The 25,949-nt window shown below is 53.4% G+C and overlaps 2 protein-coding genes across 2 annotated transcripts in view; one reads left to right on the top strand and one right to left on the bottom strand.

The window, feature by feature from the left end:
* The window catches only part of MAPK8IP1 (mitogen-activated protein kinase 8 interacting protein 1), a 47,965-nt gene extending 27,990 nt beyond the window's left edge, over positions 1-19,975 (top strand). Inside the window, exons 4-12 of the mRNA XM_034769566.1 lie at positions 8,330-8,415; positions 9,103-9,974; positions 11,848-11,923; positions 13,448-13,620; positions 14,045-14,154; positions 14,364-14,483; positions 16,663-16,733; positions 17,441-17,539; positions 19,735-19,975. Coding sequence (XP_034625457.1) covers positions 8,330-8,415; positions 9,103-9,974; positions 11,848-11,923; positions 13,448-13,620; positions 14,045-14,154; positions 14,364-14,483; positions 16,663-16,733; positions 17,441-17,539; positions 19,735-19,807 — 1,680 coding nt within the window. The 3' untranslated portion in view covers positions 19,808-19,975. The remainder of the gene's footprint in view (positions 1-8,329; positions 8,416-9,102; positions 9,975-11,847; positions 11,924-13,447; positions 13,621-14,044; positions 14,155-14,363; positions 14,484-16,662; positions 16,734-17,440; positions 17,540-19,734) is intronic.
* A 1,732-nt stretch (positions 19,976-21,707) lies between these two features.
* Positions 21,708-23,813, bottom strand: C4H11orf94 (chromosome 4 C11orf94 homolog). Its single transcript, XM_034769584.1, has 3 exons — positions 23,528-23,813; positions 22,803-22,876; positions 21,708-21,849 (listed from the first exon to the last, which is right to left on the bottom strand). Exons 1-3 carry the CDS (start codon positions 23,590-23,592, stop codon positions 21,713-21,715), a joined length of 276 nt encoding a protein of 91 aa, XP_034625475.1. The 5' UTR covers positions 23,593-23,813; the 3' UTR covers positions 21,708-21,712.
* Between the last annotated feature and the right edge of the window lie 2,136 nt (positions 23,814-25,949).

Here is a 25,949-nt window from a genome sequence, read left to right as displayed (position 1 = left end):
CATACGGAAGGCTATTTTTATCGTTCTCTGTTATTGAGAGGTGGTTCTCTTGCCAAGTAAGAGGATTTTCACCCTGGTGACGTTCAGCTAAGGAGAATGAAATGAGAGGCAGGTGTTTCTGTGTATGACAGATGGGGAGGAGTTGGTGGATATGGCGTTGGATTGCATCCACATAAAACTGGCAGCTGATCTTAAATTTCCAGTTGAGGCACTGAGGAGAGGGGAACATGGGAGAGGAGAAGGGGGCCAAGGATAGAGCCCCCCAGCCATAGGTTGGGACAGTTAGGAGCTATCAGTGATGGCAGAGGAGAAGCAGGCTGACATGAGATGACATGGGACTCAGGAAGGTGGGAGACCTTTGCGGGGAAGGTGATGCCAGTGTGGGCAGAAGTGCTGGAAGTTGGGGTGGGGGGCTATGCAGGAGGGAAGGAGGCTTGGAGGAAGTAGGAAAAGGAGGTTTGGCAGCCACAGAATTACAGCAGTTGCCTGCCATTCTGGAGTGAGCAAGTAGCAAATCCTTGGCAGAGAGGAAGGGGAGTCAAAGTAGAGGTGAAGCAAGCAGAGGGCACCAGACAGGGAGCGAGGAGATGAAATCTGGTCCTAGTAGCTCAGAGGAGAGGGCTAGGTCTCTGGAGGGGAATGCCCAGCTGAATCAGGAAATTTGATCCAGGAAGCAAGTCCCTGGTGAAATTCCAGGGCAATGGCTTTGGGGAGAGACACAGTGGGGATGTCCGAGGGGGGTGTCTGTCTGATTTCTGTGTGTTGGGGAGAATGGACAGGTGTGGGAGGGGGGTCGGAGCCAGAGGGATGGGAGTGTATGGGGAGAGATGGGCTGGGTGCAGAGGCTGAGTGGGTTGGTGGGAATGTGCAGTGGGAGAAGATGGTGCATGGGGGTGGAAAGGAGAGTGGGAGGAGGATGGATAGGACTGGGGGGTTAGGATGGGTGTGTGCAGTGTGGCAGGGGTTGGCTGGGGTGGGGAGTGTCCATGTGGCTGAAAGGCCCTATCGAGCTGGCTGACCTCACTGGCTGTTGACTCCTTTATGATGCTGTTTCTCTTCATTGTGCTGCAAATGAGGTCTGAGTCATCTCCCCCAGAATATGGTTTGAAACTTGCCCCGGTTATGTTCCTGTTCCCCCTCTTCATTGGTATATATAGGCAACTGTGCCTAGCTGCCCTCATAGAGGCTGTGGAGACTACTGTGAGGGGACCTTTGTCCAGGAAGGGACTTCACACCTGGCTGGGGATTGGGGTCTGCCTCCTGGACTTTTCACTGAGGGAAGACTGTAACTGGAGCCATCTGGGGCTTGATCTCTGGGGGCTGGAAACCTCTTGTCCAGGAGCAATGCTGGTCTCAGACCTGGCTGGCCAGCATGCCCCCCCCCACTCCCCTTGGAGCAGAACTAGGGGAGAGGGGAGTCTCCAGGCCAGTCAGGTTTTCAGGCAGGCTCCTTTCCAAGCAGCTCTTGCTGTCTTTTAAACCAGCTGCTCGTGGTCCTGTGCACGTGGAACTGCCAGATGGACAGACAAGTGCAGAGCCCGAAGTGCCTGGCAGTGACAGCTGGGGCCTCTGTAATCCTTTCAGGCCCTAAGTCCACAGAACAGGCTTTGAGAGAGTAGGAATCTGAGCGTCACATCCTGGCAACACCCATTTTTTCATGTTCTCTGTGTGTATATATCTTCCTACTGTATTTTCCACTGCATGCATCCGATGAAATGGGTTTTAGCCCACAAAAGCTAATGCCCAAATAAATTTTAGTCTCTAAGGTGCCATAAGTACTTCTGTTCTTTTTACTGATACAGACTAACACGGCTACCGCTCTGAAACATCCTCGTTAGTGCTGCTGGCACAGGGCAGCCTGGATAGGCACTGACATGGTGGGGCACTGCTGTGCAGAAGCTGGCATTGCTGGCTTCTTGTTATGGCAAAAGGAAAATAAATGTAGAGAGAGCACCCTAGTGAAGAGGGGGTGAAATGTTGGTGCCAGAGGGGAGGGCTGGGTGATGGAAGAGAGAAACAGCTGAATGGCAGGGGAGTGTCTGCCTCTAACACCAGGATAATACTTCCTCCCAGCTTCTGCTGTTACGTAGAGTAGAGCAAGTGGAAGTGTCCTCCTGACAGAGTGCAGCGAGAGTCACTGTGGGAAGGAGAGATTTCTTCTTCACTTTCACTTCCTCCTCCTTGGATTTGCCATTATAACCTCTTTGTAAGGGGGCAGCAGCCAGCGTTTGCCCTGAAAATACTATAGTATCAGATTAGTGACTCTAGTCAATGCTTCAAGTCTTCCCCTGGAGTTGGATGAGGCTGGGGGCTGCATGTTGTTGCGGATTGTGGGGGAGTTAGGGCCCTGCACCCCTCTTCCCGAGATTCACTGCGACTCTCAACCAGCCAGTAAAGCAGAAGGTTTATTTAAGGACAGGAACACAGTCTCAAGCAGAGCGTGTAGGTACGACCAGACCCCCTCAATTAGGTCCCTCTGGGAGGTTCAGGGAGCTTAGACCCCAGCTTGGGGTTCCCTGCGTTGCACCACCCAGCCCCAACCGAAACTAAACTCCAAGCCCCTCCCGCTGCTCCTCTCCTTTGTTCAGTCTCCCGGGCAGAAGGTGTTAATTCTCCCCACCCCCGTTCCTGGCTCAGGTTACAGCTCAGGTAGCTTCCTTCAAGGGAAGTCCCACATCCCCACTGCAACCCCCCTGCAACATTCCCAGGTCAAATCTGCCCTGCTCCCTGCTCCGTCACACATGTATCACTCAGAGACTCAGGAGGCTGATTGGGTCAGAAATGCAAACACAAGTTCAGAGTAGTTCTAGTCTGGAAAGGGACTAGGGGTCATTCTACATTGCAGTCACAGCGTGTGATTGCAGCTCATGTAGACACACCCACGCTAGCCTTTATCTTACTAACTCGGATACTGGAGCAGTGAAGCCATGGTAGTGCAGGCTTCAGCATGGGCTAGCTACCCGAATAATTGTCCAGGTGGCTTGTGCAGCCTATGCTGAAGCCCGTGGTGCCACAGCTTCACTGGTCTAGGACCTAAGCTAGCTAGAGTATGGCTACAGAACTTGCAGTCACACCCTGCGATTGCAGTATAGATGTACCCTCTGCACCAATGGCCCTTTCTTTCCCCACAGCCCTGCTCCCCTGCGCGTGTATGTGTATAGAGTCAGAATTGCTCACTTCAGTGACCAAAACACATTCTTACTGCTCTGTCCTCTTGTTAGCCCTGCAGAACCTACCTGGCTCCGAGAGGGTGGGAGGGTCGATCCTCTCTGCATCAGCAGCATTTTTGTTCTGTTCTGGTGGCAGAACCTGTATTATGAGTTGCTGTGTGTGACATGGAGAGAGCCCCACTTGGCTCCCAGATCCCAAGGGGAGTGTGTGGCATGGGCAGTTAGAAAGAAAGCCATTCTTTGCAGTCTGGGCCCATGTGATCTGGAGTCGCTATCATGAAATCCAATGATGTCATTTGTTTAGAGTCTCTTTTGGGAACCGAACTGCCCTTGGCACCATTATAGATAAGGGGTGGCTGTTGTAAAAGCACATGGCTTCACTGTCAGTGAAGAGTGGATGCAGGTCCCAGTGAGAGAGTTACACTGGGGAGGCAGGTTTCAGAGTAGCCGTGGCAGAAGGCCTGCAGGCAAATACCACTGTTCACAACTTCCTCAGCCTCTGTCCAGCCTTCCAGCGGCAGGAGGCTGTCATCTCTCTTCATTTCCTCCTTGTCATAGGTTAGATGGGTGTGGTCAGCAGCACCCCTCCTGTAGCCTGGTACCCTCCCCTCCCCGTGCTTTACCCTGCACACTCACCTCCTGTCTTCTCTCCTTTTTTCAAGCAGACCTGATCTCTTGATGTGGGAAGGCTCTGACTGTGACTCATGTTGCAAACAGGGTAGGAGCTGAAACTGGGCCCCCTGGTGCAGTGTCTCTACCTCTGGGCCTGCAGTGGATCCTGCTGCTGCTTCAGCTGATGGTGAAGCTGGGCAAATTCAGCCTCTGGCAGCCTCTGCTTTTCCCTACACCCCCAACGATCTCCCCACAAGAGGGTCTCTCAGAGATGCTTGTGGTCCCTGTTGACTTGCCCATGGCTCTCCTTTGCAGTGCTGCCCCTCCCTGGGACTCCACCCACTCCCTAGCTGATCTCTGAGGTGCTGTAAGCATGTCTAAAAAGAGTTTGTCTATCTTAGATCCCCATTACCATAGAATCTGAGCACCCCACACTCCTTAGTGTGGCGGGAAAGCACTCTTCTCCCCACTGTGCAGGTGCTAGAGAGATATGACTTATCCAGTGCTACACAGGAAGCCTGTGGAGGAGTCAGGCATTCAACCCAGGTCTCCCAAGTCCTAGGCTAGTGCTCTAACCACTAGACCGTCCTTTGGGCCTGTTGGACACTTGGATGAGGAAATAGGAGGAAGGGGGACTGACTGGCTTCTCTGAAGGCATGTCAGGTGGTGACAGCAACAAGATGAGCAGAGTAGGGGCTGGGGGTTGGGAACTACATTTACTCCCTTTCCTTATAGCATCTGGCAATAGCTTCCTTTGCGTCCCATTTGGGGCTGATGGCTCTCAACTGATGCCCAGTTCTGCTGCTTCCAGACCCTTCCCCTCACAGCCAAGCTCCCTCTTCCATTTGGGTAGGAAAAGGGGGTTGTGTTTCCTGTTTAAAACCTATCAGTGTTCCCTCCCCCGCACCCAGTGTAGAGACTACAGCCAGGATCTGCTCAGAGCCCTCCTTTAGCATCCCCACCATTAGGAAAGGGAGGGGGCAAAGCCTCATATATTCTTCCAAAGGCAGGGGCTAAGACCATCCGCTGGCTAGAGCACATGGGGGTGTTCCCGGGCTGTGGGATAGACTCCCAGAGCACCATGGCTATTAGTGTCATGGAGTGGCTGGGATCGCTCTAACTACCATCCGGCCCAGGCGCCCATACTTCTTCCTCTCCATGGCCTGCAGTCCCCTCCATCTTTCTGTGGCTAAGTACTGGGCACATCTGGGTGTGTGCTGGGCCCCAGTGAGCTGACATAAGCTCTGGTGTATGACAGAGTGTGGGGCACCTCAGATCTCCCTCTGGTGCCGCCCAACGGTCCTCAGTGATGGGGTGCTTCTGACTCCATTTCCCATCATTCTGGGGGCGGATGCTCTGGGGGACGGCTCACTGCAGGGCTGAGTTCAGATGCAGATACCCTGAGATCTGAGGCACTCCAAGGGTCAGGGGAGGGAGGGAAATCGATCTGCCAGCTGCTGGGACCAAACACCTGCTTGATCAGACTCTGTGGGGACACGAGAGTATCTGATCATCCCCCATTCAAGCCCTTTGTGGCTCTCTCTCCATTTCCGCGATAGTAACCTCAATGCATCCTATCCCTGGGCCACTGTGCAAGCTGCCTGCATTCTCCATGCTGGGTCTGCTGCATCCGATCTCCACCACAAGGGGCCTGCACACTCTTATAGTCCCCTGGCCAGCTCATGCGCTGATGAAGAGAGGGCTGGGCGCTGCTACTTCCTCTGCAGCCAGGGCTGCCCCTCTGGGCCCAGTGTGCAGGAGCCCTGGCAGAGGTGGTCACTATGGCAGCTTGGCTGGCTGCGATCCCATTCTGACAAGTGACTGGGAGCTGCAATGAGGCAAATGGGGACACTTAGTTCTTTGCACTGGCATGAGCAGGGCTTTTGGGGCTATGTTGGCAGCCTGCACCAGCCCTTCTGGTTCGGGGGGGAGGGGTCTCCCCCTTCCTGGGCAGAGGGAGGGAACTAGCAGACTCTTTATACAGCATGTGCCTTCTCAGAGGCTTCCCATGCCAAGCGCTCTCTGCACTTGGAAAGGGGAACGAGGTGACTATTAGGCAGCTCAGAGACTCAGAGCTAGAAATTCCCTAGCAGATTTGAATCCCTCTCTGTGGGGGAGGCGTAGGAATGTTAGGAGGATCTGCAAACCCTGCTGATGGCAGAGAAAATCCAAAGGGCCCCAGAGACTTGAGACACACACACACACACACAGGAACAACGAAGTGAGACTCAGCCTGGGTCAATACAGATCCTGCAGCTGGGGAAAAATAACCCAAAAGCTCGATCCTCAATGGGAGGGGAACCCAGAGGGCAGATTCCTTCCTCCTAGGCTGAAAGAGACTCTGGGGGGATGGGGGAGTGGGGGGAAGCAAACAGGACAGGAGTTTACAATGAGATGTCTGAAAAACACCAGTGATATTCTGGGGGCTGGGTATGCAAAATCCTCAGTCCCAGACTGGGGACTTCAGAGAGACCTCACTCAGATCCTGCACTCAGTGCTGGGGCCCTCAGTCCCAGAGAGCTCTCATTTTGGGGCTGGAGGGGTCAATTTATGAGGCGAGATTAATAAGGCTTTGTCTAGGCTGGCTCGGTGATGACTAAACATGAAGGGGGAAGGTGATGTTTGCAGGTGGAGGAAGGTGATGTTTGCAGGTGGAGGAAGGATGTAAACCCCAAGGAGGGGAAGGAATCTTTAGGGCAGTATTCTGAAATGTAACAAGAGGGGTGGGGTGAGACTAAGAGAGGATATTTTGATTTAACCTCGGGAGATGTCTTGTCACTGAGACATGGATGGGTCTACACAGGACGGGGTGGGACACACAATGCTAGATTGGGACAGAGCCCTAGAGAATGTGATGGAGGGTTTAGATGGGCCCAGGGTTAGATGGGTCATGGGTCTGCTCTGGCACAGAAGGGAGAGGGATACCAGACTGGATGGTCCATCTCCCTGTGGTGGACCCTGTTCATTGGGAATATGTCCACACTGCAGCTGGGAGCGAGCCTGTTAACCTGGGTAGACACTCACGGGTGCTAAAAATAGCTGTGTGGACACATGGCATCAGCAGAGGCTTGGGCTAGCCACCCAAGCTTGGACCTAGGGTATAGAGTGGCTTGAGCTCTGTTGGCTAGCCCGAGCTTCCACTGGTGCTGCACCGTGCACACTGCTGTTTTTAGCATGCTAGCTCAGGCCCTGCTAGTGTGCTTCTGTCTGCCCAGGCTGGCAGGCTTGCTCCTACTTGCAGTGTAGACCTATCCCAGTGCTCGCCCCTCAGAATTTGTCAGCTAATGCCTGGAAGCAGCTTGTAGGGGTTGTGGGATCTGGCTGCACTCATGGTTTCTCTAGCTCTGCCAGGAACACTCAGGAGTAGCAACTGCAGGATGCTTGATGCCCAGTACCCGCTTGATTCTCTGAATGGCATCTCACTGAGGCCATGTCTCCACTGGGAAAGTGCATTAAGTCCCCCTTAGGATTAACCATGACCAGCTACCGTGTTTTAAACACGCCTGCCTTATCCACAGTAAGGGCAAAATTGGATTGAACATCACATTAGTTCAGACATCATAGTTATGGTGTTTTCTAAAAAGATGCAGTTTCCCAGTGCAGACAAGGCCAGAAAGAGCAGGTCCTGGGACAGGAACCGAACAGAGTGACCTTTGCGGCCCTCATGCCCAGGGTGGAATAGGCAGCGGGGCAACTATGTTGCCCCTGGGGAAAATGTTGGTCCTGGTGATAACACGTAGTTTTTCTCTTGCCTGGCCTGCTGTGATGGGAGCAGAGCGTACATACACAGTGCTGGCTGTGCCCTGGAGAGGTGTGGGACACAGCAGAGGAACAACCAGTGTGTGTACATACCACCTGCCATGCTCACAAGCATTTCTCTTGACCCTCTGTGCCCAATGACACTGAAGGGCCTGTACTTCCTGTGCCACATACCCAGTGTCTAGAGCTTCTCACGCCAAGCATTGCCAGATGCATGACCTGGCCCCTGGCGCTCCCCAGCCAGGGGGTTAATGTGCCTCTCATTGGTGGGTCAAGTGTGCTAGAATTCATGAGCTCCTCTGGTAACATGGACAGTGAAGATCACAAAGTGAATGTGTGGGGGGTGGGGGAGAGCGTGCAGGTGAGAGACCACATGCACAATGTGTAGATAACAAATCCTAGGTAGGTGCAAGGTTTGCTCGGAATTTTCCTGCTAAAGGAAAACAAAATCTGTGTGGGTCCTTGGAGCGGTGCCCTGAGTGCCACTCTAGGGTTGGGGTACAAAAATCCAGATCAGGTTCTTCCTCATCGTTCGTGGCTCGTTCCCTCCTGTGCCTTGAGTTAGCTCCCAAGCTACTGCCCAGGCTTTCCCAGCAGCAGTTGCAGAGTTGGGATTAGCTTGTGGATCCCCCTGAGCAGCCAGATCCTCTGATGCACATGGACAATAGTTGGCTGATGTGGAGGAAGGCTAGGGCAGTGGAGTGGTGGGCTGGGGGAGGGACAGGGCATCTTTGTGCCATGCGCTGTTTACTGTTCCAGCTACAAGGCAGCTTTGTTCTTCTCCTTAGGACACTCTGAATAACAACTCTCTAGGGAAAAAGCACAGTTGGCAGGAGCGGGTGTCCCGGTCATCATCCCCCCTGAAAACTGGTGAGTCCAGGCTCTCAGCAGGAGGCCGCTTCTCTCACTCTCTCCGGTTTTCCTCTTCTGTCTCCTGGCAGTTCCTTCAGTGCCTGAATCTCAGAGGAGCAACTGCAGTCCTGCATCCTCCCAGTGCCCCATCCCTCTGGCCTGTGCCCAGTGAGGTGCGTGCTGCGCTTATCCACAGGCTGATGGAGGCACATTTGGACAGCTGGGAGTTGATTCCCCTCTGCCCGCTCCCTTTTACTGGGTACCTGTCCCCAGCTGGTAAGGTCCTTCCTTTCCTGGTGTCCTGGGAGCTGGTAGAATTCCAGCTTGGACCAAAAGTGAGAGATGGACTGTCCTCAGATGTTTTTGTAGCAACCTTGGAGCATGAATAGCTCTTCTGGGGGTAGCGATCAGGAGGCAGAGCCCAGGATAAGCTCCTGTCCCTACTGCGGCCTATGGATATGCAGGAAGGTAATCTGAATATTGTTCAGCTGGCATGGGATGTAGGCTCAGCAGGGAACTCTTCTTGGGCCCATAACCTCAGTCCCAGCCTTGGGTGGGGGAGCTGGCAGCAGCTGTCAATGCAGATGTTTTGGGTGTGTCCTCACTGTTTATCCCAGCACAGAGTGCTCCTAGGCTGCTTGTGCTCTGGATTTGATGGATGGATGTTGCTCTCTTTTTCTCTCTCCCTCTTGCCCACCCCCCAGGTGAGCAGACCCCCCCCCCATGACCACGTATGCCTAAGTGATGAGGTCAATCACCAAAACAGCACAACCTCCACCAAAGATCGGGGCACGTCCACAGAGAGCCCGTGCCGGCGCACGGCCGCCACACAGATCGCCCCTGCCTGTGTTGTATCCTCCCGGGTGCCTGAGAAGCACCAGGCTGCCGGCCGGCTCCCACCCCACAACCCCAGTGTGGTGGTGGTGACGAGGGGGCCGGAAGCCCACCGGGACCGCATCCGCTACCAGACGGACGTGAGGCTAGAGGCCACCGAGGAGATCTACCTGACACCTGTACAGAAGAACTCGGACCCACTGGAGCCTGAGAAGCCCTTCCTGTCGCAGTCCAGCGAGAACCGCATGTCCATCAGTTCTGACATCGACACCTCCAGCTACCCCGCACTGATGGGGAAGCCCAATCCCTCCATCAGCGAGGAGGACGAGGTGTTGGACTACATGTCCTCGCCCGAGAAGATGAGCCTGCCCAGGACCTCGTGCAGCAGCAGCAGCAATGGTGGCTACCGGCATGGGCACAGCCTCCAGAGGGCGTCAGTGAGCTCAGACACCAGTGCCCTCTCTTACGACTCAGTCAAGTATACGCTGGTGGTAGATGAGAACGTGCAGCTGGAATTAGTCAGCCTGAAGCAGTGCTACTCGGGCTACAGCGACGAGAGCGACTCAGCAACCGTCTACGACAACTGCGTCTCCTCGCCCTATGAGTCGGCCATTGGCGAGGAGTATGAGGAGGATGCGCTGAAGCGTGATTCAGTCTGCCTGTCTGAGGACTCCACCCCCGAGGCTGACATCCACTTCTCCAAGAAGTTCCTCAACGTCTTCATGAGTGGCCGGTCGCGTTCCTCTAGTGAGTGCTGAGCCTGGGGGTGGGGGATGGGTGGCAGAGGACTTTGTAACTGTATTGCAAAGTGATCCTTGTTCCCCCCGACTTCTCCCCCCTCCTGTGGTAACCGGAGTTTTAGTGTCCAGTCAGTACATCTGACTGGATACTACCAAGTCTCCTTTTCGACTGGACTTTCCAGTTGAAAACTGGACACTTGGCAACCCTACCCATGACTCACAAATTGCAGCAACCTCCACTCTTGTAAATGCTCTACAATCTGAACGGTTACTTGCATTGCTTTGAAATTTGGTGTGCCTCATCGGGGTGCAGGGTAGCGTTAGTAAACCACATTCGAGGTCATTTGACAGAGGGGTTCCCAAATTACAGGCTTCCCCCCAAAAAACATGGGTTAACTTCTGCTGCCTTGTACTGTTAAACAGAGAGGCACTAATGACTGGGTGGGGGAATCACAACAGGCCTCTTGATGACTGTGAACCCATTCTTCTATTAACATAACTAAGAATAAGTTAATTACAAGCCCCCACCTAAGACAAAAGAAGTTTTGGACTTGCATTGCATCAATAGTTTGATCTCTAGATGTGTGCCAAAAAAAAAAAAAGTTACCTGCACGGTATAACCTGCTTCAAATAGGATATGCAGCCATGTCCCTCTCCCTGCCCTCCAGAAATACCCCTTTGGCCTCTACCAGGGCTTTCTACCTGTGTCCTCAGCTGGTGAACCATCTGTGGTTTGCTGGCTGAAAGTAGTGTACCAGGGAAAGGGTGGGGCTTGTGTAAGTCCCCCACTGGCCACCAGTCATGTCCCCCCAGCTTGAATTTCCCCCTTGGCTCTGCCGCTCATATTATCCCTCCCCCAGAAATACACCCTGTCTCCACTAATGCCCTGTTCATATCCTCTGCCTTCGTGGAGTTTGCTTCACGCAAGTCCCGTTCTGATGAACCACAGCCGGTTTGTCAAACAGGGCCTTGCAAGCAGGAAGCCTCCACTGGTTCTCCAACTCTCGGGGACGTTAGTGGAGACCAGGGTCATTTCTGGGGGGTACGGCTGGGGTGAGGAATGTGATGACTCCCATCTCATTTCTGGCCTTTGAGGTGCTTGAGGAAATTGCCCACCTTTACCCCACTACAGCTCTGCTGTCCAGTTCACTGGCCGGGACTCAGCAGAGAATCTGAGTACAACTGGGGCCAAGCCCACTTTATGGAGGCCAAACTCTGGTCACTTAATTCTCCTGTGATCTAGTCTCCTCCTGTGACTTCTGTACAGAGTCCGCCTGCCAGCCAGCAGTTCCTGCATGGCCAGTTCCATAGCGCTCCCCACCTGCCCCATGCAGGCGCTACAAGGGGTTTCCTTTCTCCACTTGATAGTTGCTCAGTGTCACCTATGCAAAAGCAGCTTGTGGGCCTCAGTCCTTTTGTACACAAAGCCACCAGCTCGCCTGTCTCTGATTTGGCCCCCTTGAGCAGCCCAAGATGGAATGGGCTCAGGAGAATTGAATTCCCAGTGCCGCCCAGGGCAGGGCTGGGGCGTGCTGTGAGGAAGCTGGCTTTGCTGCCTGGGCTGTGCCTGTTTCTAGAGGCCTTTGGGCGCGAGTGCCTTTCACCAGTGTCACACTCAAGGGCTTTCTGGAGCTTTGTGCCAGGCTGAGTTCTCTGGTCCCCAGCTGGGCATGAGGAGAGACACAGTTCTACCAGACACACCTCTCTCTCCTAGCTGGCATTGACATGCCAGTCCTGAATGTAGCACCCCTTGCTGGGGATACCACATAAGGGAACCCTGAAGTACATGCTAGGGCACAGCTGCTCCCAGAGTGGGTCCTGAGAACAGTTTCCCTCACTCATCCCCCTAGAGACTGTAATGTTGCCCTTTGCATACACAGGTGCGGAATCGTTTGGGCTGTTCTCCTGTATGATCAATGGGGAGGAGCAGGAACAGACTCACCGCGCTGTCTTTAGGTGAGTGTAGACACACCCTACACTCCAGTCCAGTCAGCCTTTCTTCCCAGAGTGCTTGTTCTGCCTCTAGCCCAGAAGGTGGGGGAAGGGGGGACTTCCTCACAACAGCTGCTGCTCTGTGCCTGGCTGTACTGAGCCCAGTCCAAACCTCTGCTTCCCTTTCACCAACATGCTTCTGGGGGAGGGGGAGCACCAGTGACCAAACTCTTGTAATTGGCCTGTATCTGTCTCAATTCCAGCTGGAGCACAAGCTAAGCAGTATCAAGCCTGGTCACTACTGGGGTGGGAGACCTCCAAGGAAATCTGGAAGTGCTCTGGGCGATCTAATACGGCCCCTTTTCAGTGCTGACCTCAAAGGTCCAGGATGGTATTGAGGGCACTGTGCTGTCTGTAGATTATAACCCTCATGGCTCTTTACTCAAGCCCCAGTGTGCTGGCCAGTTGCAGCTCTGGGGAAGCCATTTTGCCTGTTTCTGTTGGACAGTGTGTGATAAATGTTGCATTCACATGCAGTATCTTTGGGGCTCGTAGGTATGAAATCTATGAATGGTTTAGGTATGATTGCCTTCCACTCCCTGGGGGAGAGTTACCACAGCTCCAGCAGGAACTAAAATCAGTGGGGGGTGATTAAGGCAAGTCATGGAGAGTAAACAACTCTAAAGAGATACCATCCTCTGCAGTGGTTTGTATATACTGCTTCAAACGGACTTTTCCAGAGACCAGGAGACACACAGGGCTTTTGGTATAAAAGGCTGAGCTTGAACTGACTCCGGGCTTTCTTTCTAATCGAGCAAGTGGACAGGACCTTCTGTCCAAGGGGTCCCCAACCCTTTTGGAAGGGTTGGAAAGACTTTGGCCTACTAGGGCCCCATATGATTGATAGCTGACTCCTGGTATGGTTAGTGTGTGCTTAAATCGGTTTGTTGTTTTTATTATGTTTTCTCTGTAATGCTTTTAACATAAAAATAAATGGGCTTGCTTAGAAAGAGCTGTGTGGTAACGTGTAGCTGCTAGCAATGCACTGCTCACAGCCCTTGGGGAGAGACAGCAATGCACAGGCACTGGCCATTAGATAGACTGGCTTGCTGGGGATATCACAGGGTAAGGGCAGGGAGATGTGCAGCCTTAAAATCCCTGGGCAGAAGGGAGTGGGACAAGGGCCCTTTAAATCGCTGCTGGAGCCCCAGGCAGTGTGGGCCAGGCTCCGCGGATGGGCTGGCTGGGGGATGCTGACCCCAGACCCCGCCACTTCTGCCTGAGGCCCTGCCCCTTCAGGGGCCAGAGCCGGCCCCCGTACTGGTAAGTGTTGAATGTTACTTTCACCCCGGGTGATGGCTGGAGACCTGACCGGGCACTCTGGAGTGGACCATAGACAGGGGTTGGGGGGATATACAGTTGCAGTTACCCTGAAACTGTGGCACAGAGGATTCTCCATCTCTCCCTGTCCCTAGCTGCTAGGCAGTGTTATAGCTGCTAGGCAACCAGTGCTCCTGGTTGGCAAAGTGCTGGTGACTCCCCCCTCAGGTTTGTGCCTCGTCATGCGGATGAGCTGGAGCTGGAGGTGGACGACCCTCTGCTGGTGGAGGTGCAGGCAGAAGATTATTGGTACGAGGCCTACAACATGAGGACAGGCGACCGGGGCATCTTCCCTGCTTACTATGCGATTGAGGTCACCAAGGATCCTGACCACATTACAGGTACTGGGCCCCTCTCTACAGCTCGCATGTTGCCTCCCAATCCTGACCTACAGCATGCCCTTGCTATTCCAGCCTATGGCCTCTCCTGAGCAGAGATTGCCAGTCTTGCTGGGGTGGAGAGAAGATTATGTTGTGCACAAACTTCAGCTAAGAAGTGAATAGAGACCTAGCCAACTTCTGTTCATAGCTCTGTGTCCCAGGACCTCTGCCTGGAACTTTAGGAAAGGTGCATCCCTAGCCCTGGGATGCTATGGGTGTGTGCATGTTGTGTGGATGTGCACAGATGCCAGGGTGGGGGTGAGGGTGTGCGCATGTGTGTGTGCACATGCTTGCACTGATGCTGTGTGTGTGTGTGGGGGGGCAGTATGCACTGATATGGGGAGGGGATTGCACATTCTCATCTGCTTTGCGCTTTATCTTCCAGCCCTGACCAAGAACAGTGACTGGATGGATCAGTTCCGGGTGAAGTTCCTTGGCTCAGTCCAGGTTCCATATCACAAAGGCAATGATGTGCTGTGTGCGGCTATGCAGAAGGTACAGCAGCCCCTGAGTCCTGGCCTCCAACGGAGGCAAAGAACCTATATTCCTACCTGCAGAGCAAAGGGCTTTCTGGGAAGATCTGGGAGCAAGGCGATAATTTCCCTGGGGATGGGAGGGGGCCAAGACCTCATTTGGGGGAACGAGGGCAGTAAGTACTCATGTGATTTGTGGGTGTGATAGTCTGTCCCTTTGTCTCCTCCCAGATCGCCACCACCCGCCGCCTCACTGTGCACTTTAACCCACCCTCCAGCTGCATCCTGGAGATCAATGTGCGAGGAGTCAAGATTGCTGTGAAATCTGATGATTCCAAGGAGCAGAACAAGGTAACAGACCTCCCGACCCTCAGTTCTGCTCACATACATCTCCAGGCTATCCCTGCTTCACCTGATCACATTCTCAGTGCCCAGCATATCACCCTTCAATCACAGCTCCACATTAGCTCATGCCCACTAAAATAAAGACAATATTCTTATAGAAGCCATAAGAGATCCCTGATTTGCACCTCTCCCTGATTGGTTGTTCCTGGACCCCAGAAATGTACCCTGAGGGGTTGAAATGTATATAGTAGGATCCACCCATCCCAAACACAACAGGATCTACTCTCCCAGGGCTGTGGGATCCACCTCCCAGGGCCCTAGCTTCAAGTCCAGCCTCCAAGCCCCTGAGGGGAGCAGAATCCCCCTGCCCACCAGGGCCTAACACTGAGGTCCATCCTCCCAGCCAGTGGGTGCACTACTTCACTGCAATGTTAGTGAGCTGAGCTGCTCTCATAATCTGTGAGCTGTTTCTAAACCCTTCTGCTGCTATTTTGAGTGCTGCTCTTGGATCTGAGCAGCAAAGCTCTTTAGATGGATGGACATTGGAGGCTTCTGATTAGCGTTCTGCATAAGTAGCCTACGCAGAGCCTACAAGAGGCAGGTGCGGAGCCACATGAGGCCTTTAGGCAAAGCCATTCAGAAAGCCTTCCCAAATGGCGATGCAGTTTCCCTGCTGGAGTAATTCAAGGGTGCCCGGTACTAGCAGCCTGGATTTTACTCAGACTGTTTTTAAGGGACACTGCCAACTTGATTATTTTTAAAACTAATATTAGAAACTGGAATTTTTAAATAGGACCCCCTTTAAACAGTCAGGCCTGAGTGATGGATTTAATTCCTGTTATTATTTTGCATTCCCATTGTGCCTAGGAGCCCTGTTCAGGGACTGGGAACCCTTTATGCTGGGTGCTGTACAAAGAGAACAAAAAGCTGGTCTCTGCCCCAAAGAGCTTACAAGCTAAATATAAGATGAGACCTGAGATGGACACAGACAGACAGGGGAATACAGGGAAACAATGAGGCAACATTGGTCGGCATGCTAGGCAGTGGTCTCAGCACACCAGGAGCCTGACTGTTGTCAGGTTTTTGGTAGGTGTCACAGCAGAGGAGTTTTAAGGTGGATAATGACTTGAATTAGTTTTGTGGGTGTTCACAGGGAGCTCCTCCAAATCAGATGGGGCAGCATGGGAGAAAGTGCAAAGGTACTTCTTTGAAAATGTAACAGGTGAGCAATGCAGCATTGTGAATGGATGTGAGCAGGGCAAGGTTGCATGAGAGCCTGGAGGAGCGTTTTAACTGTGGGAAAGGCCCTAGCTTAAGAGATGTTAAATTATATACATACATATAACTGCTTTTCTGCTCCCTGGCTGGGGTTTATAAAGGTCTTTTCAGCAAGGGAAAAACGGACTATACAGGGCAAACAGTGACACTGATGCTAAAGGTGCTCTCAAATGCACAAAGGAAACACAAAGGAACTGAGCAAGAGCTCTGTGTAAGCTCAAAGCTTGTCTCTTTAACCAGAAGTTGGTCCAATATAAGAGATGACCTCACCCACCTTGTCTGTCTCACACACACAAGAAAATGCTATGCCCGCTGTGAATGCTAATAGCTGTCAGTGATGGGAATCATGAGCCTAACCTGTAACAAGAGCAACTATAGTTCTTCCCAGAAGAGATGTGATTTCACAAGTAGACAGTGCCTCTTGCAAGTTCATGCCAGGGAGAGGTTCAAGCTACTAACTAGAGCCAGGAATCATGGCTACAAATGCTGAGCAAGTTTCCCCCAGCTCTGACAAGGTACCTCAGCCCTCGCTCACAACACCCCCTAAAATTCCAGTCCCAGGTGCCGTGCACAGCCCTGCTCATGCACCTCAGTCCTGATATGTTATCCCAGTCCTGGACCCACTTCCCGCAGCCCTGGTCATGCCTCCCCAGTCCTGACCTGCAACACCTTGCTGTATTGCAGTCCAGACCTCCCCAAAGCAGTCGCCAATTGTGTCAAATTGTATGGAGGTTTGTGATGGGCAGAAATGGGGTCAGGCCAAGAGACACTTTCATGTGGGACCTGATTCTGGATCTCCATGGGTGAGAGATGGGCAGCATGTTACCCTCCTGCGCCCCATAGAGACAGCCCTGTATCACCCTACCAGTGCAGGCTGAGTCTGACAGCTCTTTTCTCTGTCCCACAGGGTAATAAATGTAGCCACTTTTTCCAGCTGAAGAACATTTCCTTCTGTGGATACCATCCAAAGAACAACAAGTGAGTGCCCACAGGCCCAAGGCTCCATGATCCTGATCCTGGGGGAGAAAGGCCCCCTTTCCTTCTCAGCCTGCTCTCTACTTATAGACTCAGTTGTGTTCCCTGGCAGCAAGGGTGGGAGAGGGGGGCATTCCAGCTGTCATCATCTTCTTCCTCCTCCTCCTCCCTATGGGTTTCCCTTCCCTGTAAATGCTACCCACTTTTCCCTGCAGCTCCAGGCATGGACCAGCCCTGGGAGTTCGATGCTTTCTGCCCCAGGGTCTTGGGAGGGTTAAAAGGTATTTGCAGTGGGTTCCAAAGATGGGGCTAGGAAGATGCAGTGAGTGATTGTTATTGGACCAAAGCTGAGTCACTGGACAGAGGAAGGGTTTTTCCTGTTGGTAATTTTCCCCATTTCACTGTGCCCAGGGCTGGGCATTTGCACAAGCGTCACAAGTGACTCTTTGGGGTCCTTCTTTCTTGGGGCTCCCCAGCACAATTTTGTCCCCCTGCCACCAGAATTAGAGTGGCTGGATCCCAGTTTCCATGCCCTTCCCACCCCCTCTGCACTTCCCAAAGGGTAATGCAGGCCCTGCTGTGAATACTTCCTGGCTCCTGGGCTGTTGCTCTAATGGGGCATACAGCCTGAGCGGTGGGCAGACCTTCCTCTGCACCACAGCCCTGTGCATGGCCTCCACTCCAGCCTCACCTGCTCTCTTCTCTCCCAGATATTTTGGGTTTATCACCAAGCACCCAGCTGACCACAGATTTGCCTGTCACGTCTTCGTCTCAGAGGAGTCCACCAAGCCGCTTGCAGAGTCTGTAGGGTGAGTCCAGGGTGGGCTGGCGGAGGGGATAGATTTCTTTCTTCTCTCGGGCAGCAGTTTCTAGTCCCTGCTCCAGGCTCCATTTTCTGCCTTAGTTATGAGACTAGGCTGGGCTGTTCACTGGGGTGCTGTGTTGTACTTAAAGTACTGCACAGGATCTTTTCAGGGGGAATAAGACAAAACGCCACATTTATTAGTAATACATGTATTCATTAACACTGTATTATATGCATATAATATATTACACTTACACTCACACACACACACAAACACACTCCGTCTTGTTGTTACCAATTAGTTGCTCCCCTTAACTTCACTGGCCAGGTGAGTTAGATGGGGGAGGGGGTGGAGCCGGGCTTCTGCCGATCCGGATCGATGCTCCCATGTTGACAAGACGAGACCCGGGGTCCTCTGCAAGACACCTCACTTTTATAGCAGCTTTCCTCTTATGCAAATCTATACCAGATTCAAACTCTGTGTCTGTGTCCATTGGTCCTTTGTGCTGCTTTCTTTTGAGTGTTGTCCCAATGCTGCAAAGAGGGTGTTTCCAAAAGAAGGTGCTTGCTTCTAACCCCCGAGGCCGTCAGTATGTCTGCTTGTCTTTAATGAGCCCACTTGACACGTTTTATTGTCCTTGGGTCTGGCTCCCAGCCCCTCTCCAACAGTTGAGGCTGTCTGGAGGTGCTGCCTTCCATGCCTTGCTCATCCACACCTCATTCATTCAACAGGGCAATTGATTAAGAGGGGGGGGGGGGAGAGCTCTTGTTCTACTGCTAGCAAAAAGAAATTTTTCTTCTATCTTATTCTATCCTTAGGGGCTATAATATTATACCAAGGGCAATGCAAAGTTTCTAAATGAGGCTTAGATACAAAGTTCCATGAAAACAGAGGTCACACGTGGGTAGACCCACCACAAGGTTATATGAAGAGGCACAATGTAAAGACATATGAAAATTATCAGAGATTGATCTACAGCTGCTGCCTTGAATTGTGGTGCTCTGTCCTGCTATGGACCCTGGGCTACGGACTGGAGCCGCACAGCTGAGCTGGGAGTGGGGAGCTCTGGTTGGGGCAGCCAGAGAGAGTGAGGATTAGGTTACTTAAACCCCCAAGTATTTTCCATGGCAGTTTGGCGCTGTGTAGAGAAGATCTGGAGGCTGACGTCCTCTAGGGATAGGGGCCAGTTAAAGCAAGACTGCTGTGCAGTGGCTTTGTGACTTGGACACTGGACCAGAGCCAACAACTGATTTCACAGGAGGCCCCAACCAGCTGAGGCATTGTATGGTGATAACTGTTGCCTGGGACTGGGTTGGAGCAGGTGCCCTAGAGGTAAAAGGCTCTGGATCCCAATCCCCTGAGCCGCATCAGATTGGAGAAATTGCCCAGACAGGTTTGGAACTGCTGCTGTGTGTCGCTGAGTGCCACACAAATGCTCTCAATAGCGACACCACGTGGCTGACCTGAGTCCTTCTAGCTACTCCGTGGTGGGGCCTATGGATCTGTGTCCCTGCCATTTCCCCACTGCTGTGCGATGTCAGGTGAATGGTTCAAGGATAGATCTGGCCTCTGCGCCGCCATTCACACACACTGCCGCGGGGGGAGGAGCAAAGGATGGAGGGTTGCAGGACTGCCACGGGCTAAGACCTTTGTCTTCTTATTGCCCAAGAGCTTTACAGCCCCCTGGAATCCTGGGAGTGGCCAGCAAGAACAGACTGCTTCAGTAACCCTCTATGACAGGAACAGGGGCCGGCAACAAGCCTGTGCTGGGTTAAAGGGAACCAAACCCCAACAGCGTTGAAACAAGCCCCAGGGGCTCTTGGGGACAGGATGTGCAAACTTCACAGAGGAGTAGACAGGGATATGTAGGAGACTGAGGGATTGTCCCCAAAAGGAAAGGGCAGAGACCATCACTGGAGACATTCCAGTGGGGCTGACAGAACCTTGGGAGATAGAAGTAGCGGCCAATCCTGCCCTAGGGGATAGACTAGAAAGCACCTAATGGGGTCTTTCCAGCTCCAGTTTCTAGAACCCTGTGAAAATAAATCCCTGAATTCTGCTAGGGGCTGAAGGCCTGTTCATAATCCCTGACCAAAGAGGGGAGTGTGCATGCAAGGTACACGCGGCTTGGTAGGGGAGCTGCCAGTGCACTGAGAGGCAGCCGCGCCTCAGCCTGCTCTCTGCTCTGTCTGTTGCAGGAGGGCTTTCCAGCAGTTCTACAAGGAGTATGTGGAGTACACCTGCCCCACAGAGGACATCTACCTGGAGTAGGGACTGGGCCGAGCACCCTTCTGTACAGACAGGGCCAGCGAACTCGCCCATTCCCCATCATGCATGGACAAACTGCTTTGACACTGGAGGAGGAACAGAGCAGGGGATGGCTCCCTTGGTGCATGGAGCACTACCTCTTTTCAGGACTCTCCTTCCTCGGGCTGGGGGTTGGGGGCTGGGAGGGGGAGGGGCTGAAAAATGGGGTTTATTGTAAAATACTCTTTTAGTTTATTATATTGAAGGAGCAGCACGGCTGTGGGCTCTGAAGGGGGAACAGGCAGCCTGGGGCAGGAATGCAGCTGTGCCACTGGAGTTGGCCTAGGACAGAGCAGCCCTGCCACTGTGTAAGTGAGAGGGCTGGCCTGGTGTGATGAGAGCACTCCTCCTCCTCCCTCCTGGGTGCTAGAGCGAGGACTCCTCCCAGCTCCTGGGCTGCCTTGCAGCCTTAGCCAGCTTTCTCCAGCTCCCTTTCTTGGTCCCTCAGGTTAATTTTTAACTCCAGGGCAGCATTGGCCTCGCACTGTGAAGCCACATCAGCTGCTGAGAACAGGAGCTAATAGGAACAGGTCAGCCCAAGCCCTGACTGAGGAGGAAGGGGATAGCTCCACTCCACCCCCTGAGGGGCAGGGGGCATGGCAGAGAGGGGCAACTGCTAAAAGCCTTGGAACCACTTGATGGGTACCACATGGAAGATGGACTCACCCCTGCACTCATCCCAGGAGGGAAGAGCAGCCTGGTTTGTAGCCTCCCTGCCATTCCCACCCAGACATCCTGAGAACCCCCTGCTTTCCAGGGGTGAATATTAGCCTGGGCTGAGACTATGGGGCCCTATTTCTCCTCCGTGTAGAGGAGTGAGTTTGAGGAGAAGGAGCGGGGAGCAGAAGAGTCAGTGCCCTCACATCCTGTAAAGGTGGGAGGGGGACAGTTCCTCTGGGGCCCCCTGCCCTTCAGTCTCCAGGTTGTGGGGAACTCCTCTGCTCCTCACCCCACCAGCTGTGGGTGCCAGTGGCTGTGGGCTATTTGCATACTGGGATGCACGTTTGAAAGTGTGAGATGCTGAGAGGCAGCGGCTCTGGTCCATCTGCAGGGGGATGAGCACAACATGAATTCTTTCCCAGCCTCCGCGATGGTGGTGGCTCCACAGAGGGGGAGAGGCAGCAGGAACCTGAGAGACGAGCTGGGGCCCTGAGACAAGAGAGGGAGCAGCAAGGGGCTCAGGACTGCAGTGAGCTGTGCTAATATCTAGGGGATGACACTTCTCCCCTCCAGTCTAGGTCTCTGGCCTTCAGCTGGATCCGCTGTGGTGGCAAAACTATTAAACATAAAGTTTCATGGAGTTGCTCTACATGTCTCTGTGTGTCACACCAGAGCGCTGGGCAAGGCCTGCAGCTCCTCTGTCACAGCCTTGCTACATGGGCATCCTGCCCCCACCCCATTTTCTCCTTCCCAGGGGCCTCTTCACCCCTCAGAGAGTCCCACCCAGCACCTCAAGCCCAAGGGCGATTGAGTGTCATGGCAGAGCAGCTTACCTGGCAGCAGGGGGACTGCACAGAATGGCTTTCTATGATTGAGCGATCTCAGTTCTCTGTGCCTGGGATCCCCACCTACCTTAACACTCAGGCGGAGACAGGTAGCCTTCATTAGAGGGTAGGAGTAATTTTAGGGACTTCATCTTCAGCTACACTGTGTCCAGCAGCTGAAGAAACATTCAGGGGACTGAGGGCAGTAGTCTGGAGTAGTGGCAGCCCTCTGCCTTCACCTTCCCCACCCCAACAGCCATCACTGAGCAGACCCTCAGTCTGTCTTGCTGTACAGCGCACCTTTATAAAGCAGCTAGTTCACAGGGCCAGAGCTGGAGTCCCTAGCCCATGGGGCTCATGGAGACTCCACAAGTCCCTGGGCAGCTCACAGGACATTGTCATAATAATACTCTGCCAAATCTGACTCATCCCGCTTGCTCTTGTGTGCTTGATGCAGGCCAGCAGGCTGCTTCCGGGGTGCTCGAGTCTGGAACTGGGGGTGCTTTGGTTTAATGCCATAATCTATGGAAGGAGAGAGAGCTGGTGATGGAGAGGGGAAGACACTCAAGGCCCAAAACAGCCTCTGTTGTGGGGAAACTGCCTGCAGCCACTAATGATCCAAGTTTGGGTCCAGCACTCACATGTACACCCCCCCGATGTGGTGTGTGCTTTTGGGAACTATGAAAAGTAAGCCTGGGCTGTGGGAGCACCCCAGTCAAGGCTGCTCCTAGAGCAGTGCAGCCATCACTCTGCAGTAGCACAATAACAGCCAGCAACAGCAGGTGCCTGGTAAGTGTCCATGCATAGGGAGGGGAAATCACTGCAAACGAGGAGGGGCAATTGGCAGTGGCAGGCTTCTCAGGGGCTTTTCCCACAGCCTGGCCAGCTGAACTATGGCAGGGGGTGGGGCAGTTTGGACTCATGGCTAGCTGCCTATAGAGAGACAGGCTGCTGAGGAGAGGGCTTGGCCACTGGGTGAGCCATAGCTGCAGTGATGGGAGACCCTGCTGGCTAAGTGAGGCTGCCTCTCACCTGAATTAGCCTTTGAAATAGTAATCTCCTACCACTCCAGGGCAGTGGCATTAGGAGGGTGAGCTGAGGCTTTGAAGTGGACCATTTATGCAGCAAACCAGGCTCTTCCATGCTCACAGCAGGGGAAGGGGGAAAGCCTGCTTGCCCCTGGAAGCAGGAGCCCTGCACAGGGCAAGTCTCAAGCCTCAGGCTTACAACCCTGAGTGGCAGCGACTGGTCTCCACAGACCTATGCCTGGGAAACAGTGAGCTGTGAGTCCCTGAGGAAGCCACTGTCTTTCCCCCACCCCACCGCATAGTAAGCCTTCCTCTCACATTCCCTGGCTGTGGGGACTTGGCTTTGATGGTGCAGGAGGCAGTGCACCTGCTGTGTGCACTGAGGAGGCTGGATGGGAACTGTTCATGTCCCCCATGACAGCATGTTAGAGCAGAGTAAGTTGGTACCATCCACCAGGCCGAAGTGCTGCTGTGGGAGCTCCAGGGGAGCAGAGAAATCCTCAGGGACTGAGCCGCTGAGCCTGCAATAGAAATGCATGGTCAGGGGAGCAGGAAGCTCCCGGGGCTGATGAATTCACTAGTCTCCTCCCAGTGGCAGGGCTGGGGCTGCCTGCGTATTTCCAGTTGAAGCTCAGCCTGGGTTCTGGCCACAGGTCTTAGGGTGCTGGGCATAAAAGACAGCAGCTGGGCTGGAATGAGACGGTGGGTAATTGCACTTGGCCTAGGCTCAACTTAGCCTGTTAGCGCTTAAATGGTGGCGCAGAGCCAGGGCTCCAGGAAACAGGCTGATTTGGCAGGTTACATGCATTTGACGCTTGCCCTTAATGTGGACAGGGTGACTTGTGCATTGGCTTCCCTCAGTAAGGACAGGTGCATTTTACAGCTTGCGGTGTTGCAGCGACAGAGGCAGGCGCTGAAGGAAAAGGCACCCCCTGGAATCGGATGTGGGGGAAGGTTTATGGTGCAGCAGATAGGCTGTGCACACGCTGGCTCTTCTGCATGGTTCAAATGACAATTCCCACTGCTTTGGCCTAAGCTTTGAGTATCCAGCTCACCTGCTCCAATTCCCAGCTGTGGAGGAGTGGGCTCAGCTCATGCCTGAGTCTCCTGCATGTGTTCTAGGGCAAGCACCGGGGGGAGAGTGGGCACAAACATTGCAGGGGCCATGTTACCTTTGAGGAAGTGGCACAGGGAACACAGCCCCCAGCAGGAGTGGCAGCAGCAGGTGCAGCTTCATAGGCCCAACCCAACTACGCTGTGTCCTTGCAGAAGCAGGCTGGACTCAGCCTATCCTCCTTTTCTTTCATTGGTTGTCATTGATGGAACATAATGACATCATGAGGCCCTACAGTGACATCATAAAAGGCGTGAACACATGAGGTATCACTTGCACTGCTAGCAGGAGTGCTGGGTAACACAGCAGGAGACACTAGCAGAAGGTGAGGCCCGGAGGTAGAGCAGCAGAGAAGCATGGCACCAACTAGCAAGCTGGGGATGATGCAGGTGTTAGGGCAACTACGTAGGTGTCTGCACAATATTATCCCCTTTGAATTTAATTGTGATGGCAACATAGCCATCTACCCCATTCGGCCTCCTCAAGGCACCTACCACCTCACACCACAGCAGCCCACCGAGGTTTTGAGAGACTCTGAGGGCAGGACCCAGCACAGAGCCAGCCCCCTAAGCTAATTTAAAAAGGATATCTCCTGCAGGAGCAGCTCTTAGACCGCTGCTCATCACATGCAGCTCAGGATCCCGAAAATCGTCCTGACACAGAGCAATCCATTACCTCCACACCTAACCTAAGCATCCTCCTGGGTTCTCCTCAGGCTGGCACTCTAGCTGGAGGAAAAGCGGGTCTAGGTAAGTGTGGCATTGGCAGTCACAAAAGCACAGCTCATGCTGTGTAGTCTCCACTGGATCCCCCACCATTCTGGTAGAGTACAGAATTGCCCTCCTCATGTTTAACTCCCTAAATGTTTGCCTCAAAGCCTTTATCTCTTCCCACAATCTGCATCTTCTCTGCAGTTTCCCTATCTCCATCCATCTCATTGTAGAGTCTGCCTAGGCTGGGTGAAGTCCTCTTTTCTCTCCCTTCACTAGGAGCCTCTGGACTGATTGGAGCATATTCCCCAGCCCATGGCTCCATGCTGCTGCAGACTAGACCACATGCTGTCACTTCCTCCTGCCGTGTAGTACTTGAAGTATACTGGATGAATGATGCTATCCAAACTGGCTGGCCTGTATTGGAGCAGCCGTGAGGTCCGTGTTTTCTCGCTGCTCCATCTGATAGCCCTGCAGGGAATACAGCTGCTTCTGCTCCATTACAGTCTCTGCTCCAAGCACTCCCGTGAGAAGCCCAAGCTGTACATGTTGCACACCCACCACTGTAGTGTCGGGGCCCCGAGGCCAGTTTAAGTAAGAGCATTATCCTCACCCAGTTCAGCCCCTATTCTGTGCCCCCCTCTGTGAAATGACTTCTTGCTGAGGTGTCATTCTGGGTGTTGATAACTAGTGGGGGAACTACTCAAGGACTCCTGTTGGGTGAAAGTCGCCACAAAGGGCAGAGCTGGTGAGACTATAAGATGGTTATGATACACTGAGCTCAGTGAGAGACTTATGGGAGCTGCTCAGACTCTACCAAGCCCACGGTTCCTTTCTTGTCAGGGTATTCCCTAGAGAGAGAACAAAGGGGCGTTGGCAGGGCAGGCCTGGAAGAGCAGCAGGGTGGCTGGGCATGACTGAGACTGCATCATCAGAGCTGGGCATGGGAAACCCAGGGCTAGAACACACCTCACACTCCAGGGCCAGATGTTCTGTAGCTCTGTGAATGGGAGTCTATCCCCCCCGGCTGCTCCGTGCATAGTTCTGGCAGAACAGTGCTGCATTTCCCTCTACCATTCCTCAGCCAGCAAAGATACTAACCACCCCCATTTCTTTAGTTGCTCTAGGGCTCAGCTGGGCCCTGGCCATTTAGCTTTGCACATACGTAAATGTTGGTTGAATTGATTTGTCTGAACTCCCCGCTTTGACCAGCCCCCTCAGCATTGCTTTCCAGCCCCCACTCTCTGGTTGGCAGCTGCTCAGCAAGCCCTTTTAGCGTACATTAGCTGCTAGAAACGCAATGTACAAACTGTGGCATGCAATACCCACAGGAGAGCTGCAGGAAATTAAACAGCCTGAACCAACCACCAAAAGTCCCAGCTGTGGACAAGGCAGATGCCAGCTGAGCAGCACCTGGGCATGATGGAGCCCTGCATTCTCCAGGGGAAAGAGCACTGAAGGGAGTGCTTGAGAGACAGATGGTGGCCATGGCAATAAGTGAGAGTCCCTGAAACAGGGAACTGCAGAGGTGGGCCTTGCTGCTAGAGCTAGCTGTGGTGGGGGTCAGCTGCCCAGCAGCCTGAGATGCCCCCAAACTAGTAGCTGGAGGGAGGAAAGAATGTTCCTGCCTTGCAAAGCTCTCTTGCCCCCGCACACAGCTGTGTTACCGGACCAGCAGCCCTGTATGGGACGAACACCCCGAATGACCTTGTGGGCTACCCTGGGGGGAAGGGAGCTGCAGCCCAGGGCAGAGAACTCAGACTGGGGAAG

This window comes from Trachemys scripta, chromosome 4 (assembly GCF_013100865.1).
Source record: "Trachemys scripta elegans isolate TJP31775 chromosome 4, CAS_Tse_1.0, whole genome shotgun sequence".
In the NCBI taxonomy this organism is placed as follows: domain Eukaryota; kingdom Metazoa; phylum Chordata; order Testudines; family Emydidae; genus Trachemys; species Trachemys scripta.
This window is presented reverse-complemented; position numbering and strand designations above follow the sequence as displayed.

Coding starts and splice junctions, on each gene's coding strand:
- C4H11orf94 (XM_034769584.1), bottom strand. CDS start 23,592: ATGAAGCTGCACCTGCTGCTGCCACTCCTGCTGGGGGCTGTGTTCCCT. Junction 22,877..23,527: donor CCTGTGCCACTTCCTCAAAG/GTAACATGGCCC, acceptor TTTCTATTGCAG/GCTCAGCGGCTCAGTCCCTG. Junction 21,850..22,802: donor GCACTTCGGCCTGGTGGATG/GTACCAACTTAC, acceptor CTCCTTCCATAG/ATTATGGCATTAAACCAAAG.